This window comes from Antrostomus carolinensis, unplaced genomic scaffold (genome assembly GCF_000700745.2).
Source record: "Antrostomus carolinensis isolate BGI_N321 unplaced genomic scaffold, ASM70074v2 scaffold5886, whole genome shotgun sequence".
NCBI classification, from domain to species: Eukaryota; Metazoa; Chordata; class Aves; order Caprimulgiformes; family Caprimulgidae; genus Antrostomus; species Antrostomus carolinensis.
The window spans coordinates 5,127-20,589 of record NW_010323818.1 but is presented as its reverse complement, the minus strand read 5'-3'; the positions used below and the strand labels follow the sequence as shown (position 1 = coordinate 20,589).

The 15,463-nt window shown below is 40.4% G+C and overlaps 1 protein-coding gene across 1 annotated transcript in view; it reads right to left on the bottom strand.

Annotated features, from left to right (window-relative positions):
• Nucleotides 1-8,626: 8,626 nt before the first annotated feature.
• The window catches only part of LOC104527076 (unconventional myosin-X-like), a gene marked incomplete at its 5' end in the record, with an annotated part of 11,154 nt that continues 4,317 nt past the window's right edge, over nucleotides 8,627-15,463 (bottom strand). The window contains 6 exons of the mRNA XM_010170693.2: nucleotides 8,627-9,169; nucleotides 9,204-10,069; nucleotides 10,347-10,538; nucleotides 10,916-11,368; nucleotides 13,896-14,016; nucleotides 14,937-15,073. Of these exons, the coding sequence (XP_010168995.1) occupies nucleotides 9,959-10,069; nucleotides 10,347-10,538; nucleotides 10,916-11,368; nucleotides 13,896-14,016; nucleotides 14,937-15,073 (1,014 nt within the window). The remainder of the gene's footprint in view (nucleotides 9,170-9,203; nucleotides 10,070-10,346; nucleotides 10,539-10,915; nucleotides 11,369-13,895; nucleotides 14,017-14,936; nucleotides 15,074-15,463) is intronic.

Below are 15,463 nucleotides of genomic sequence, written 5' to 3'. Positions count from 1 at the left end.
GGTTTTTTAACATCTCCAGAGAAGGAGACTCCACAACCTCTCTGGGCAGCCTGTCCCAGTGCTCTGTCACCCTCACTGTAAAGAAGTTTTTCCTTAAGTTTGTCTGGAACTTCTGGTGTTCCAGTTTTTGCCCATTGCCCCTTGTCCTGTCACAGGGTACTACTGAAAAAAGCCCGGCCCCATCCATTTGGCCCCCGCCAAATAAATTTCAGATATTTATAGACATTGATAAGATCCCCTCTCAGTCTTCTCTTCTCCAGGCGTAAGAGTCCCAGCTCTCTCAGACTCTCCTGATACAGGAGATGCTCCAGGCCCTTCATCATCTTTGTGTCCCTCCGCTGGACTCGCTCCAGAAGATCCCTGTCCCTCTTGAACTGAGGATAAATGCTTGTATCAAAGGAGCTTACAAATATCAAAGCATTCTAATTCTTCTGAAATATGTTTGAAAATACTGATGTCAGCATAGAGTACATTGTTGAATTCAATTGAGGATTCCAGCTCAAAATGGTTTTTCATATTTTCTTTTTTTTTTTTTTTAATTTGTTTTCCATTTGCTTTATTTCATCACAAGATCTCAGAATAAGTTAATGTGGAAGGAACATCTGGGAGACATTTGGTCTGACCTTTCTCCCCACATACACAGTCACTCAAAGCACTTCGGTAGTTGGCTACAACAGGTTGCTCCGTGTCCTGCCCAGCTTAGTTTTCAACATCTCTGAGAACTGCAGATTCTACAGCACACTCTGCACAACCTCTGGGCTCTGTTACCCCACGTTCATTGTGAAGAATATTTTGTTATTAGCTATTAAAAATTTCTTGTTCTGCAAGTTTTGTCCATTTCCTCTAATTTGTTGTTGGCCTACATCTTGTAGGGGAGGACTCTGGCCCTGCCTGCTCTGTAACCACACATTAGGTACTTAGCAAGTAGATCCTCATTAACCTTCCGTCCTTCAGACTGAGTGAACCCAGCTTTCTCAGCCTCTCATTCTACATCATGTGGTGTACACCACTGACCTTCCAGGGGCCCTCTGGACTCCTTCCAGTATGTCAGCACGTGTCTTGTATTGGGTTGCCCAAAACTGGACAATGTATTGCATATGTGGTCTCACAAATGGTGGGAGGAGAAGAATCACTTCCCTTGTCCTGCTAATGACCCACAGTGAGTGTATGATTATTGGCTCTATATCCAGTCATCCCCGTGGCACTTCCTAACTTGTCCCTGTTTTGAGAAGAATCACATCTTAGTCATTCATATGGTAACAGTTCTGTGACTTGGATCATCCTTGTTCCCTTTCCCTGAATCTTTTCCAGTTCTAAGATACCCTCCTTGTGCAGTTCTAGTCACATCATCGCTGCGTTCAAAGAGGGAGCAGGTCATGGATTTAAATAGTTTCATAACAGTGCTCTGTGGTTTGCTTTATGCTTTTTGTAATAATTCCTAATGAACTATTAAAACTTCAAGTTTTGTCCCTTAGTGATAGTGATCAGTTCTGAGCTCGTGGTACAGCTGAATCTGGGATTGGGCTTCCCCCCCACACCTTGCCTGCCTCACTTTATCTAATTGGAATTTATTCCACCATGTTATTGGACAGCTATTCAGTTTTCTGAAGTCATGCAGTTCTCTAGTCTGCCCTTGTCCTCAGTTTCCTGAATAACTTGATGTCATCACTAAACTTTGAGTTTGCTGTTCATAATTTTTCCAGTTCACTCTTGAATAGGTTGAAGAGCACAGAGCCCCTGCAGAACTTCAGTGATTACCTCCTTCCTATATGGAAAATGGACCATTTGTTCTTATTATCTGCTCCCTGTTGTCTACCAATTTTTTTTCCAGATCAGGACTTCCCTTCTTATGTAGCTGCATAGCTCCCTTAAAAGCCTGAGGTGATGAATTTTGACAAAAGCCTTCTTGAAATCCAGGTAAACAAGAGTTGTTATCATTCACAGGTCTGTCAAAGAACTTCAGCAAATTTCTAAGGCAGAGCTTTATTTTACACAACTTAGGCTGCCTCTGCCCAGTAGATCATATTTCTCTAGGTGTCCACTAATTATTCCCTTTATTATAATATTTACTAAATAATATTAAAAGCCTTTAGTTGCTTAGATCCTTCAGACTCTTTAAAGACTGGTGTCATATGTGACATACATACCATGCACCTTTCTTTAATCCTATTTCTGCCTGGAGCTTTGTGCATGCTTTTTTGGACTTTCACATGGGTCTCTTCACTGAACTCTGGTATGTTTTGTAGTTACCGTTTAAGTGTAGAATAACTTTACAATTAATAATTGGCAAACAGTTTTCTCCTTTGATGCACATCCTCTTAGCTTTTCAGCATCCAAAAGGTCTCTGTTGTGGAGCATTGTTGAAACTACATCCCCAACTGTTTGTTCTTTTATTTAACTGTAATATATAATAATCTTAAACTATGGAGCAGGAATATGTTAAGTGTTGTCTTGTGTGATGCAAAATGCAGTTAGGACTGTGACGCACCTTTTAAAGTATTTTACATACAAGTTCGTGTATCAGTTATGCAGCAGGCACTAACAATTCTATTCTACTCTCATCCCCTGCCACATGCTTTGAAAACACAGCATTCAGTTTAATATTCTAGGGTCTGGGCTTCAGTACTGCCATGTGGGTTGTTGCAACTAAATAACTAACTGTAGTTGAAGGAAATGAAGGGAAATTCAGAGGCATAATAGGCAGTTAGTCTGAGGGAACATCAATCACCTTCCAGAAACACTTTATTTTCGAGGCTGCCCTCTGCTTTCTCTCAGCCATCAGCCTTGCTTCTGGCTTTGTCTTTTTCGCTTCTTGAAGTAAACATAGAATCACAGAATGAACACGGTTTTGTGTGTCAAATCCAGCCAAATACATCTTGTCCCAAATTCTATTTTACAAAAATAATTTTAGTCACTAGGGTCTTGTTTGGTTTTGATAGTGTGTTGGTTTTTCTTAGTGTTTCCTTATTTTTACTTATTTGTTCATAAATTTGTGTTTTCCTTCCTTTATCTAAAAAGGAAGGACAATTTACTGGAGAACTTAATCTAAAAAAAAAAACCCCAACTTAATACCTTGTAATGGTCAGGATGATGGTGTTTAGAATGCTAGTTTCACTAGTCTGGAAAATGGAGCACCCAGCAAAAGTGAAGAGACGTGCATTCTCCTTCAGTGCTCCCACTGTCCTGCTGTGGGAGAGGGGAAAGATTGCTTGTAGTTTCCTGACACACTTAATACTACTTGTATCCTCCTGACCTGCTCTTTGTCTTCTCTGTTTGACTGAAGTCTTTACAGATGAGGGTGACCTCATGTGTGTTTGTGCAGTGCCAAGCCTAAGCAGTGTGCAATCTCAAACAGATTTCCCAGGTACTTTCCCAATATAAATAATGAAAAAAACCATGAGAACTTGTAATTTAGAAATCAAAACTGTGGGTGATTTATAAAACAAATCTTAAGAAAGGTTTGTACTTGCAAAAGCTTGTAAGTGACCTTAAAATGAAATACTTAGTTGCCTGAGGTTATGAGACTATTTAGCATATACACAATTATGCTGAATTGTGGTAGACAGTATTAGTTGGTAGGACAAAATTAAAACTTAGTGCTTTTAACATTAAGTCTGCAAAGATGTCTATGTAGAGGAAAAAAAATACATTAATAAGCATAGCATGCTAAGCAAAATTAAAGTTTCCCAGTTCGGACTTTTCAAATTGCTCTTATAGTACACTGAAATGTTTCTCTGCTTAGCAGCTGGAATTCCTGGGACCTATTGGCCTTGTAAGCTAAAACTACCAGGTGGTACAAGATTAAAAATTTAACAAGAATGACAAAATTATATGAATGTCGATGCTGCTTGTTATCTAGAAATGTTAGTTTTTTGTTTTTTTTTTCTTTTTCCCTCACTGCTAGGTTATGCTGCTTCTTCATGCCTGTGAACTCAAAGCTTTAAGAGTAGAACACGGCAATGAAGTAATGTATGGAAGGATAATGCTTCAGTTCTAGTTTTTCTGTAATAGAGATCATGACCAGGATGCTCTGACACACCTGCATCAGATAATTCATTTTTGTGTGGTTAATGTGTGTGAGAACAACAGTGAATGTTCCATTCTCAAATGCAGCGTTGTTCTGTTCTGAATCCAGGTTTTAGAGAATTGAGCTAGTATAACAATATATGTTTCTATGTTTTGAGTTGCTGGTGTGGTATTAGATGAATAATAAAGACAGATCAACTTAAAATTGGAAAGGATGATATCGCTGATGTAACTGTCTAAGACCTGAGACAAAGGAATTTGCAGAAGAAAATGTATGTTGACAGGCCCAACAGTTATGGCCAAAGCCAGTTAAGAAACCACTTAAACCAAGTGTTTCTAGCCCAGAAATAGCATTGCACAGCAATCTTGTGAAATATTTATACAACAATTTATAGGTGTTCAGCATGAAACTGTGTTGCTGTTCTTGTCTGTTTAATTATGCCATGTGGAAGATCAATGAGAATAATTGATTTTCATGGATCTAACTTTGGACCTAACTACTGTAATCTTTTGGATAGCATTATCTGTTTGAATAGATGTGGCAGAGAGTCAATAATGACTTTATAGGTTTAGCTCCACTCTTTGGTTAACTCCACCTGAGAGCAGTCCAGCAACCTTTTTGAATCTAGCAAGTGTTTAGAATTTATGAAACAGGTAAGCTCATATGGGAGTTGTCAATGGCAAGGAAGAATCAAAGCCACTGGGGATCAGCAAATTCTTACATGAGTCTTTTGGCTTTTCTTTGTAGGGAGAGTGATCTAAGCAAAAATATTGGCGTCATGGTAAAACAATGAGTTGTTGTGTTGTGTAAAACTATATAATGAGTTACTTTCCTCGCCTTAAATAGTGTGGTGAGGAAAGTAATTAGACACATTTAATTATTACATTGACTTTATATTACATTGACTTAGTTCTTAGACACAGGCTATGTGGGTGGTCTATCAAGATTTGATGTTTGATGCTGTGCTTTGTTTAAAAACTGTAGTTCAAGACACCAAGATTCTCAAAGTGGGAAGAAGCGTGGGACACACAGACCTGGGAGCAGTTGAGAATAGAGTATGTTTGCTGTGTAAGCAGTCAGAACTGCACCCCCAGCCGCTGCCAGGGAGACCGCTGCAAACTGTGGTCTCCCCAGCTGAGGCTGCATGAGGGCTGTGGATGTATCACTGTGCTCTGGTGAGGGTTGTTAGTAAGCAAGTAATTTCACTTGAGGGTAAAAGGAAGAAATTCCTGGTGGCAGTCTGTGGAGAGGGCAGTTGGGTGTCACGTTGGGTTTAGTGAACTGACAAGCGCCAAGTGAGGAGGGGGCTAAGGTAGTGCCTAGCTAGAGAAAACCGGATTGGAACAGGAACGAATAATCTAGTCATGAATCAACTTTAGACAAGAAATTTTGTAAAAATTTCTACAGAGAAGTTGGGAACAGCCTTCTGAACAGGGTAATGTGGACAAGCAGTGCCCCCTCCCACCCCCTCAAATGTATCAATGAAAAGGAGCGACTGTTCAGTTAGAAACTTGCAACTTTGACCTTAGAAGTTTCCCTCTTTGTTTTGTTGGTGTCCCCTTTCTCCAGCCCCTCTGGTGCTTAATGTATTTTTCACTTTATAATTCCCCAAAGCTAGAGAAGGCTCGGGGTGTTGGTATGTCTGAGAAGCAGCCTAAGTAGCTGTTGCTTGTCCTCATCACACATCTGGTGGACAGCAAGAATGATGAGAGGATGCTCTCTTCCTTCTTCTACCCCAGCCTTTTGTCTTTTGATAAAGACGAGGTGAAATCATACTGCAGATGGAACTGCTCTCTGTATAGCTCACTTTTGGATCGCTGCCGCCCTCTTCTGCTTGCTTCCCATGACTGTTCCAGCATGTGTAGGTTTTGATGCTGCATTGAAGGCCTTCTGTCTGTTTTGATGTGTTGTGGGAGATATTCTCAGTGGATTCCTTCAAGATATAACTTTACTAGATGTTTGCTTGTGATGTGAGGTTAACTGGCATTAATAACTCAGTTAGTTTGAAAGAAATAGGGGTAGATGGAAAGTCCCATCAACCAACTGCAAATGCCTGGCTCCACCATCTCACCCACTCTGTAGCCCTGTGTGTGCATTAAGCACGCTTGTGCCGGAGCACAGCTGGCAGCTGTAATCCTGTACCTGATGGAGTGAAATGGAAGGCGTTTCTAGGGCTGGGCAGCGTGCAGAATTAGTTATATTCGGGACTGTGCTGCCATATTTGGTTGGCACCCTTCTGTATTTACTTCAGAGAGCTGTAAATGATCGGGAGTGCACGTGCTGTGAGAAACAGTCTGTCAGCATTGAAGAAGCTGCCACTGTTCTGCCCAAGCTGCTGTAGAATGGACTTAGGCCAGCATGGCTGGCAGTGCTGTAGCGTGCTGGTGCAAACCTGTGTGTACCTGTCGTAGCCGAGTGCCTCAGACATGTGGGGCTTGAAACCTAGGTTTCTGATGCAACACTTTTGGGTGAAGTAATTTCCTCTGCATAACCTGTGTAATTAAGCTTATTAAGAACTCCAGCACCCTGACAAAGGGATGTATGTGCATTAGAAGGCTCAGGGAAAGTGCTGGGCTGAAGCTTGAGGACAGAGGTGGAACTGCAGCACGGCCAGCTCCGAGGCCTGCTAAGAAGACGATACACAATTGTATTTCTATCGCAGCCGCCCTCTGTTCCTCACCAAGACAGCAGTTTGTGCCCAGCCTGCGCCCTCACAGCGCCTCTGGCTGGGGGGGTCCCGGGGAGTTTCCTGCTGTGGCTGTATTTGGCCAGGCACAGTCAGAGGGCACGCGAAGCTGCTGTGACCTCCTGCCCCCCGAGGGCTTTTGTCAGGGTCAGCATCACTGCCCGGGAGTGGCGGGTCTTCCGAGGCTGCCAGAGTGGAGAAAGAGGCTGCACCACCGTCGCTCGAGGCTGCTCCCGAGGGCAGGGATGGGCAGCAGAGGCTCCGTGTCCACAGGGGCCATGTGAGCTTGGAGGCAGCACCAAGGCAAGGGGGCAGGAATGGCTGCTCTTCATTCTTTCAGAAAATACACAAGAGCTTAAAATCCTGCAGACCACAAGACATAAAGTAAAATACTCCTTCCCTCTAGAGGGACCAGACAAGGCATGGTGTTTCTCCTAGAGCCCTGTAGCTGTAATGCTCAGTTCTGTGTGATTTCTGATGCACTCAACCCAAAATGGCTTGCCCAGAAGTACAGATCTACTCTCTTTTATAAGTAGTGGTAAGCTTCTGCAGTGTTTATTCTTTTGAAAACATAAACCTTTACTTTTATTCTTGTTTTGAAACAAAAATGTATTCCGATTTGTGATGAAAGTTCTCTCCTCTTTTCAGATACACTCAACTGCTACTGTAACAGAGGAGATCATAGGCAGGAGAGAATTTCTGACTCTAGCAGGAAATTTAAAGTATTATTGGAACAAAGTTCTACTGAAGCAAAATAATTTGCAAGAATAGATCATCTCAATTTAAAAATATTTTAAAACTTAAGGAACACTCTTCTTACCTGCAAACCCAAGTATATATATTATTAAGTATTTATTTTGATAAACTGCATTCTTTCTTGTGACAATCAACTACGAAAGCTTTTATTTTCCTCAACAGCAGTAACTGAAACAAGATTTGCATGTCAGGTTGGCAGAATTGGCATGAATCAAGAGAAGCTCTTAGATGTAGTGACAGGCACTTCTGTGTACTAAGAGCAAACATCCCTCCTAATGGTTGACAGCATCCGGAAGACAGTCAGGAGGTAAATGAACTGGGACTGGAGAAGTGGCATCAGCTCATCAAGACTGTGACCCTGAACAATATTGTCACCTTGCATATTCCTGTTTTTTTTGACTAGTTAATGACAATGATCAGGGACTTCTCTGAGCACGTTTACAAACAGCACATAGACAAAACCAAAACTTCTTGCTGCACTGGCTGAAATGTATAAATCACATCATTCCAAGGACTCCTTGCTGAGAGCAGCTAAGTTCTTTCTGAACAACTTGCATAAGCAAACAATCAGAAACATCACAGTCTCAGATGCCCTCTGTGTGTGTAGCTATATGTACTGGAGTTACAGTTCTCTCATTTTTCTTCCTTAGATAAGTTCACCTTTGCTGGGAGGGTGGGGGCATGTTATTTAGCAAGCCTTTAGGGACTGAAGAGCAGTCTCACAGATGGAGTGACTAAAGGCATCTGGCAGCTGGTGGGGGATTTCTCATAGCAAGCCTTGTAGTTTATGAAGGCTGCGTACACTGACGAGGGCAGCGCATGCTGCACTACTATGATGCAGCTGGCTAGTAGGAACAACCCATCTTACATCAGGGCTACACAAATAGCAAAAGCTTTACTTGCACATTCCTTGTGGAGTGGAATTGCTCAGCAGTCCTTCTCCTGATGGTGTATCTCACACATATCACATGATCAAGGAGGTAGCTGTGATCCCGGGAAACTTGCCCTGTTACAACACAAAGCACATGCACCTTTCCAAGAAAAGGTATATATATAGCCTACACTCTGTTCCTGGCTTGGCTCCTGAGAAGACAAATGAACTTAAGGCTTTGCTGCAAGTTCAACTCATCATGAAGTGGAAAAAAAAAAAGCATACCACATATACCTCCTTTATTGCTGGACTTTTTATTTTTATTAAGTAGGCATGATTCCTTAAAGGCTGAGGTTTTTAATAACAGTAAGGTTTTTCAGGTTTCTTTTTTTTTTTTTTTTCTGTAGACAAAAAGATACCTCTGATCAAAGTTTTGCCTTATATTACAGTATTTCTGTACAAAAATAAAAGTCCAAAATCAGCTTATTATTAGCTGATATTCCCCAATTTATTTACAGGGTGCTGTCAAGAACCTTCATCAGGCAACCAGGTAAAACAGGGAACTCCGTATTAAAGCAGTTGCATTGTATAACTTTGCTTTCTTTAGTTAACTCTGAAGGGCTCTGACCTTTGGCAGTCAGTCTGGGTTAGAGGGTCCAGCCAGCATTATTAAAAAAGTGATGTCTTTAAAAGAGAAATTTAATATTAAAAACTTAAGCTGACATTATCGAGTATTGAACTGATAATTGTATTTCCATATTAGTCTATAAATATTCTCAGCTACATCTCTCTTTATCATACAGCAGATACAGAATGCAAACTTCTGCTACTTATATGGTAATACATATTTGCAATAGTAAAACCAATGTATGAAAATTTTGGAATTTACTTGTTAATAAAACTGCTTATAAAGTAACCATACAATTGTAACAACTATAACTCTGAACTATTAAAATGTACAGAAAGACTGTTTACACCATTGCACATACTTATTCCCTTTGCTTCAAAAGACTTGTGAAATACAGAATAAAATTAGTCAAATTTTACTGACAGCTCAGCTACACATGCACAACGTGCACATGCATGGAAGCAAGGGGAAACAAAATGTTGGTGTCCATCAGGAAGGCTGCCAGCAGCTCTCCGAAAAAAAATATACCTTGCTCTTCTTCCCTCCCCCTTCTCACATGTGTACAGGCCGGTAGATTAGTGCAGAATGGATGAATATAACTTTGTTTTCAGTGTTCTGGAAGGACGAAAATAAAAATCCTCTTGACTTTTATCAGCAATCGTAGGGTCAATACAAGTTGGGTTTAATATCATAAGGCACTTATTACTGCTTGTATTGCAGTGGATCAAGTCTTAAGGCATTTGTTACATCAACTGAAGATAATAATGCTTTGGAAAGTTTTGAATGACCCAGAAGTTCTAGTATGTGGCTATTTCAGCTGATTTTCCCCTCCCCACCCTGTGGTCTTTCAAAAACAATGTTTGAAGATATTTTCCGTGGAAACTCTGGTTCTTGGTTAGCTTGTCAACAGATGTGATCAGTATCATCAGGTCATTTTGAGGCCAAGCAGTGATATGTTCTATTTAGAGCACAGTAGAACTGGTTTTGTTTTCACCTGGAGCTGCCCTGACTTCCATGACTACTCACTGATCGAGAGGTGCTGTAGCGTTTTTTCACAATCATACTGATGTAAGCTTTCATCAGCTTTGCAATGTCAACCACCTGCCAAAAGAGTATAAAGAGCAAAGTTCTTTGTAAGGTAAAAGTATGTGAATGAATTTCTTCAGACGCTAACAATGTAAAACCGTAGAGCTTTCAACACAACCCTTTTGTGGTTAAACAAATAAAAATACTCAGCACTTCTATCCACCTCGCTATGTCTTCCCTTCAGCTTTATTGGGTTCTTTTCTGTAACACTGGCAGCAATTACTTATGTTACTGAGTAGCCTGGCTATCAGAACAGGAAGACCACAATAACAAAATTCCTTCTTGCTCTTACCTCACTAGTTTCAAAAAGCAGTTCTCTCTCATCCACCACGATCTTGTAGGTGTTGGCAAGCGGTGCACCAAATGACAAGATATGTTCATACTGAAACACCTCCAGAGGCCTTCCTTCCCCACGCTTGTAGACAGAAACTGCATCAGCACTGACTCCAAGCCACAGCTCTTGTGGGAATCCCCCTTCTTTACACTAGAGGAAAAAATGTAAATTAACTGCAAAGGGAACAGAGGGAGCCACACAACACTTACTGTTGAGGTTCTCGTCTGTAACCCATTTTTTTTAAAGTGCATATTGCTTGTCCCTCTTTGAACACAGCCTTTTACACTTCTCAAACTCATCTGCAACCCACCAGGCTACCATTCTGTCCCTCTGTATTTTATGGTTAACTAGTGGACTTAAATAGCTACGGTGCTTGCTAACAGGAGTATGCTTTTAATATCTTAACATTTTATTACATCAGCTGTCTGAGCATTGTGATACCATATTTATGGTTCCACTACTCGGTAATGAAATCATCATCTATACAGTATAAAGTGTAGTTGGAGTGTTCCAGAGGTCTTACTCACCTCTACGTCAAAGAGTGTTGAGCCATAGCCAGGCCATTCCTTAATCAAAGCCATATACTTTGCCATAGCCTGCTCCTGGTTCATCCTCTGGAGTTTTTTCCATTTGTCAATAATACTAGTCCTGGAAGCTGAGATTTCCTCTTTGACCCACATATCTAACATCTGATCCTCCTCAACCTTCTGTTTGCTGACAGAGCCACTCCGAAAACTCCTCCGCAACGTTCCTTCAAGAAAGCTGGCTCGTTTCTTCTCAGCCTTCTCCGCTGCAGTAAATGTTTTTGTAGATTGTGTAATCCGAGATTTCAGCTTTTGCAAGGGATAGACTTCTTCTATTTCAGGTACAGTGGTATGCAGAGTGTAATCTCCCTGAAGGTACTGAAGACGCAAAGCTGCAAGGACCTGGAGGGTTTCTTCAGGAGCAGGATAGTGTCCTCTAATCACTGCTTCATGAGCCTATCAAGGGAAAAAAAGGTTGCTTTTTATGTACCAACCAATCTTTGAAAGAATTAAGAGAGAAATAGGAAGTAGATTTACTGCCGGGCAAACTCAGGATCTGAAATAAATGAACCCTTAAATAAAACAAATCTGGTAAATCTCTGGGCAAATTTGTTAAACTGTGTAAGACTGGCTTTACCAGAGGAACAGCAATTGAGGAACTTGCTATATGGGAACTACTGTTACTAGTCAGCAACTGAATTAATAAAAGGGAAAATAAAATGTAAAGGGTAGAAAATCAGGATCTAAATGCCTGATTGGGAGGAAGCCATCTATGTTAAGGGCATTGGGAAGAAATGGATTTGCTTACTGCTATCAATAATCTGGCTGTGAAAACTGATGTTTCCAGCCAAACAAACAAAGCTCCAGGACACCTTTGTAATAAACCTCACTGAGGGAAAACAGTAAATCTTCAGTGGATCCTAGATAAGGTTAGGACATTTGTATGTTAGAAGGGTCTGTAGCATCAGGGATGTGATTCTGAACCAAGAAGACTCTTTCAAATCCTAGGTCTTTGCACACCCATTCAAACCTTTGGAAATGGGCAGCAGCTAGGATTTTTTTTTTTTTTTTATGAGGCTAGTACAGGAAACAAACCCACCTCATGTCTGGCGATGCAAGAACTGAAAGCAGTTTAGTAAAGACACAGGGATAGTTCACATCTAAGTAAGAGCTAGTTCATTCAGGTGTACACTTAGGATGGGGACAAAATGTGCCTTTAAACATGCAAGACGGTTTACCTGAGATGGTACACATGCCAAAGAAAAAGAGCTGTCTTGTGGAAATGGGAGTATTTTAATGAGAAAGAAGAACTAAAAGATTTTTCTTCAGCATCTTATGAATTAAAGGGTTCAGACTTTTAAATAATGGAGGTTACAGAACTACAGCTGATGACAAAAAAGGTTCCTGCTCCGGCAGGGGGATTGGACTAGATGACCTTTTGAGGTCCCTTCCAATCCCCAACATTCTGTGATTCTGTGAAAAGGGAACTTTCTTAACAGGCTGAAAAAAGTCGATGACTGACATCAAAAGCAGGCAGTTAGAATAAAAGAATAGAATTGATGTCAGAAGGTAAGAAATCACGTCTTTACATTGCTGTAATATTATCATAGGGATTTAATGTGCCATGCTTTGTGACTGAAATACTATTGGTCTTGGCAAGACACAAAATATTTGGCTAAACACCAGTCAGCGCAGAATGTTGCATTAAAACAATCTGTCTCAGCAAATGTGCTTGTTGTAGTTGTTCAAATGGAAAACTATCTAAATCTGCCTCTTAAACCAATAATGTGGTGTAAAATATCTGATGCAGAGCTCTCGCGGATTTTCCTCTTACTGACTGAACTTCATCCCAAAGCAGAGGCATTAACTAGGTGACTCCCCTATATGTAAAACCAGACAGACAGTCAGAATGGAACATTTCTAAGCCCAACCAAGGCAGTCTGTTGTCCAGATACTTCAGCCCAGCCAACAGTAAGCAGTTCTTGACTGAGTTAAAGTAGTAGGCTCTGGAAGGAGACTTTTGGTAGACTCATCATGTAGTATGATGCCTTAAAACCTAAACTGTGAACAAGGAAGAAATGCTCTCTTATACAGTGAAGATGTTTCTGATTCTGTGGAAAAGGAAAAAGGCTTCATACCTATGAAAACTGAAATATGTCAGTTCTTGATCACATCGGGCTTGCTCACCAACAAAAGGTCAGTGTCTTGGCATTGCAAATAGCCTTACACAGAAATCTAGGGCCCACTTGAAGCTGCCCACTGGAAGAATTTTTAGCCATTTGCCATATAGTAGAAAAGGAGAAGGTCAATCAACAATAATAAACGGTATCAGTGAGAGTTTCTGAGCAACTACAGGACTTCATATAATAAAAATCCAAATGCTGATGCATTTAGCCTTTATTATTAATCAATTTCACTTATTTTATATTGTGCAATATGGCCTCATTCTGATCTCAGCACATTGATTAAGTGGATTTCTGCTCATCGTTCTGTCTTATGGTTACTGCTGAGACTGGACTGATTTGTTTTACTATGGTGCCTATGAAATACCAATGAGTTTTTGAAAAGAGAAAAAGCTATTGTCCAATTAGTTCTGTACAGTTGCCAACATGGGTCTCTAATAATGAATTTGCTTGCCAATTACTCAATTTTCACTTTATTTCTTGCACTTTCTTAAGAAAATAGTTTCATAAGAGCAGAATTAAAAGCATGTATTCTTTTCTTTTTCATCCATAATGCAGAAGTAAGAAAAGTCATAACACTAGGTAAATCATATTTGCTTCACTTATGTGAATACAGGATATAACAGGATGAAATAGGACAAGCGTATTTTGATCACTGAACTTCCTTCTTTGCACGTGATGCTTTAGTAGTAGTGCATTTAGTTAAACAGAATTGTAACCAAAACTGTCCCTGTGCTGCCTAGATCTCTTGCTTTTTTCCTCCTCTTAAAAGTACCTCAAAATAAAACCTTGTTCTTTACCTGCTCAAACATAAAGGCAAATTCCACGCTATCTTTTGGGACGTTTTCTGTGTCCAGGAAGCAGTAGAGCTTGAAGTAGAACTTCCAGTGCATCTCCCCAGCTTCAGCAGTGGCAGCAAGCCTGCATGGGTGTGTGGAGAGGGAGAGATCAGATCTGTGAAATCAAACTGCATTCTAAAATGACACCTGAAGAATCTAAGCAAGGCATCAGCTGAATTTTGGTTAGGTACCTGTGCTGTCAGTCTTGTGTTGTGGAAAGGAGCTAATTGTTTTCAGCAGTATACCTGACCGATGTCGTTGGAGATTACAGAGATATGCATGTGTATATTTAGAGCCTACAGTAAAATCGAGGACTTACAGATGTTGGATCAGTTCTCAGTCAACTGTTTCTAACACAACTTCTCTTAACCAACTTTTATTTGTGGCTCAGTAAGGTGTTGATAAAAGCAACATTATTAAGTCCTATTATTAAATGTAATTGCACACCGATAGACATTCCTTCCCCATCCCCACCCCCATTATAATGTGAATAAAGAAGGCTGATTGCCATGCATGTAACATAAGGATGACAAACAGGTATTTAGGCTTGTATTACATTTTCTTACTACAGTGCTATGGGTGGCTTCAATTTTACTGGTAAGAAAAGTGTTGTGAGCTGTACTGTGGTGACTTCCACGTGAAGTTAGGCAACGGGCAGTTAGAATGGCAACGACTGCCTGGAGTTCAGTCCTCCCAGTACTGGGGCAGCCACAATACTAGTAATGGTGGAAAAATTTGGAAAACAAAATGTGGAAATAGTCATGAGAAATATTACTCTACTGGTGTCAAGACAGAGGAAAACCAAACATAAGTAAATAGGTGTCTCATTAATTCCTTTAAGAAAAAAAAATAAAGATGCGTTTGTTCCAGAAATGGCCACGTGTGTAATTTAGCGGCATCATCACACACGAGCAAGAAAAAGAGAAAATGCAGTATTATTGATATTGGAAATTTATTTAATCACTATTTATTAGAGTGGTGAGAGAGGAGAGGCACACTCACTTTTCAAACTTTGCCAAGACATCAGCCACAATGGTTCTGCTTTCAATCGCTTTATCAGTAGTTCCATTGTATTCAAACAAAGCAAACATGTTTCTGCTGTCCTCCATGGCCAAGCCACGAATTAACTTTTCAACCACCTAATGAAAAACAGGACATGAAAAAAAACCATAGCACAGAAAAGCAGCACCACAGAGTAAGACAAATAACGAGAAGAAACTTCAGAGCTAGGTTTTACATTAGGCTAAAAATCTTGCTAACGTGTTCTCATCAGCAGTGTCAAATTCCACTTTAATTTTTATACTAAATAATGCTGATTATGTGTGTGCCATCACCTGGCCAGATATAACCCCTGTATTTCACCAACTCAGCAAGAGTCTTCCAGCTTTAGGAAGCAACTTGGCTCTTATACACACCAGTATCTACCAGAGTTATTCCAATAATGCCTCAACTGAATTACTTATTCTTTCCTGTAATTTTTTCTGTAAGAGGGAACTATAGTTGGGTAATCCTCTGCACAATAAAGACAG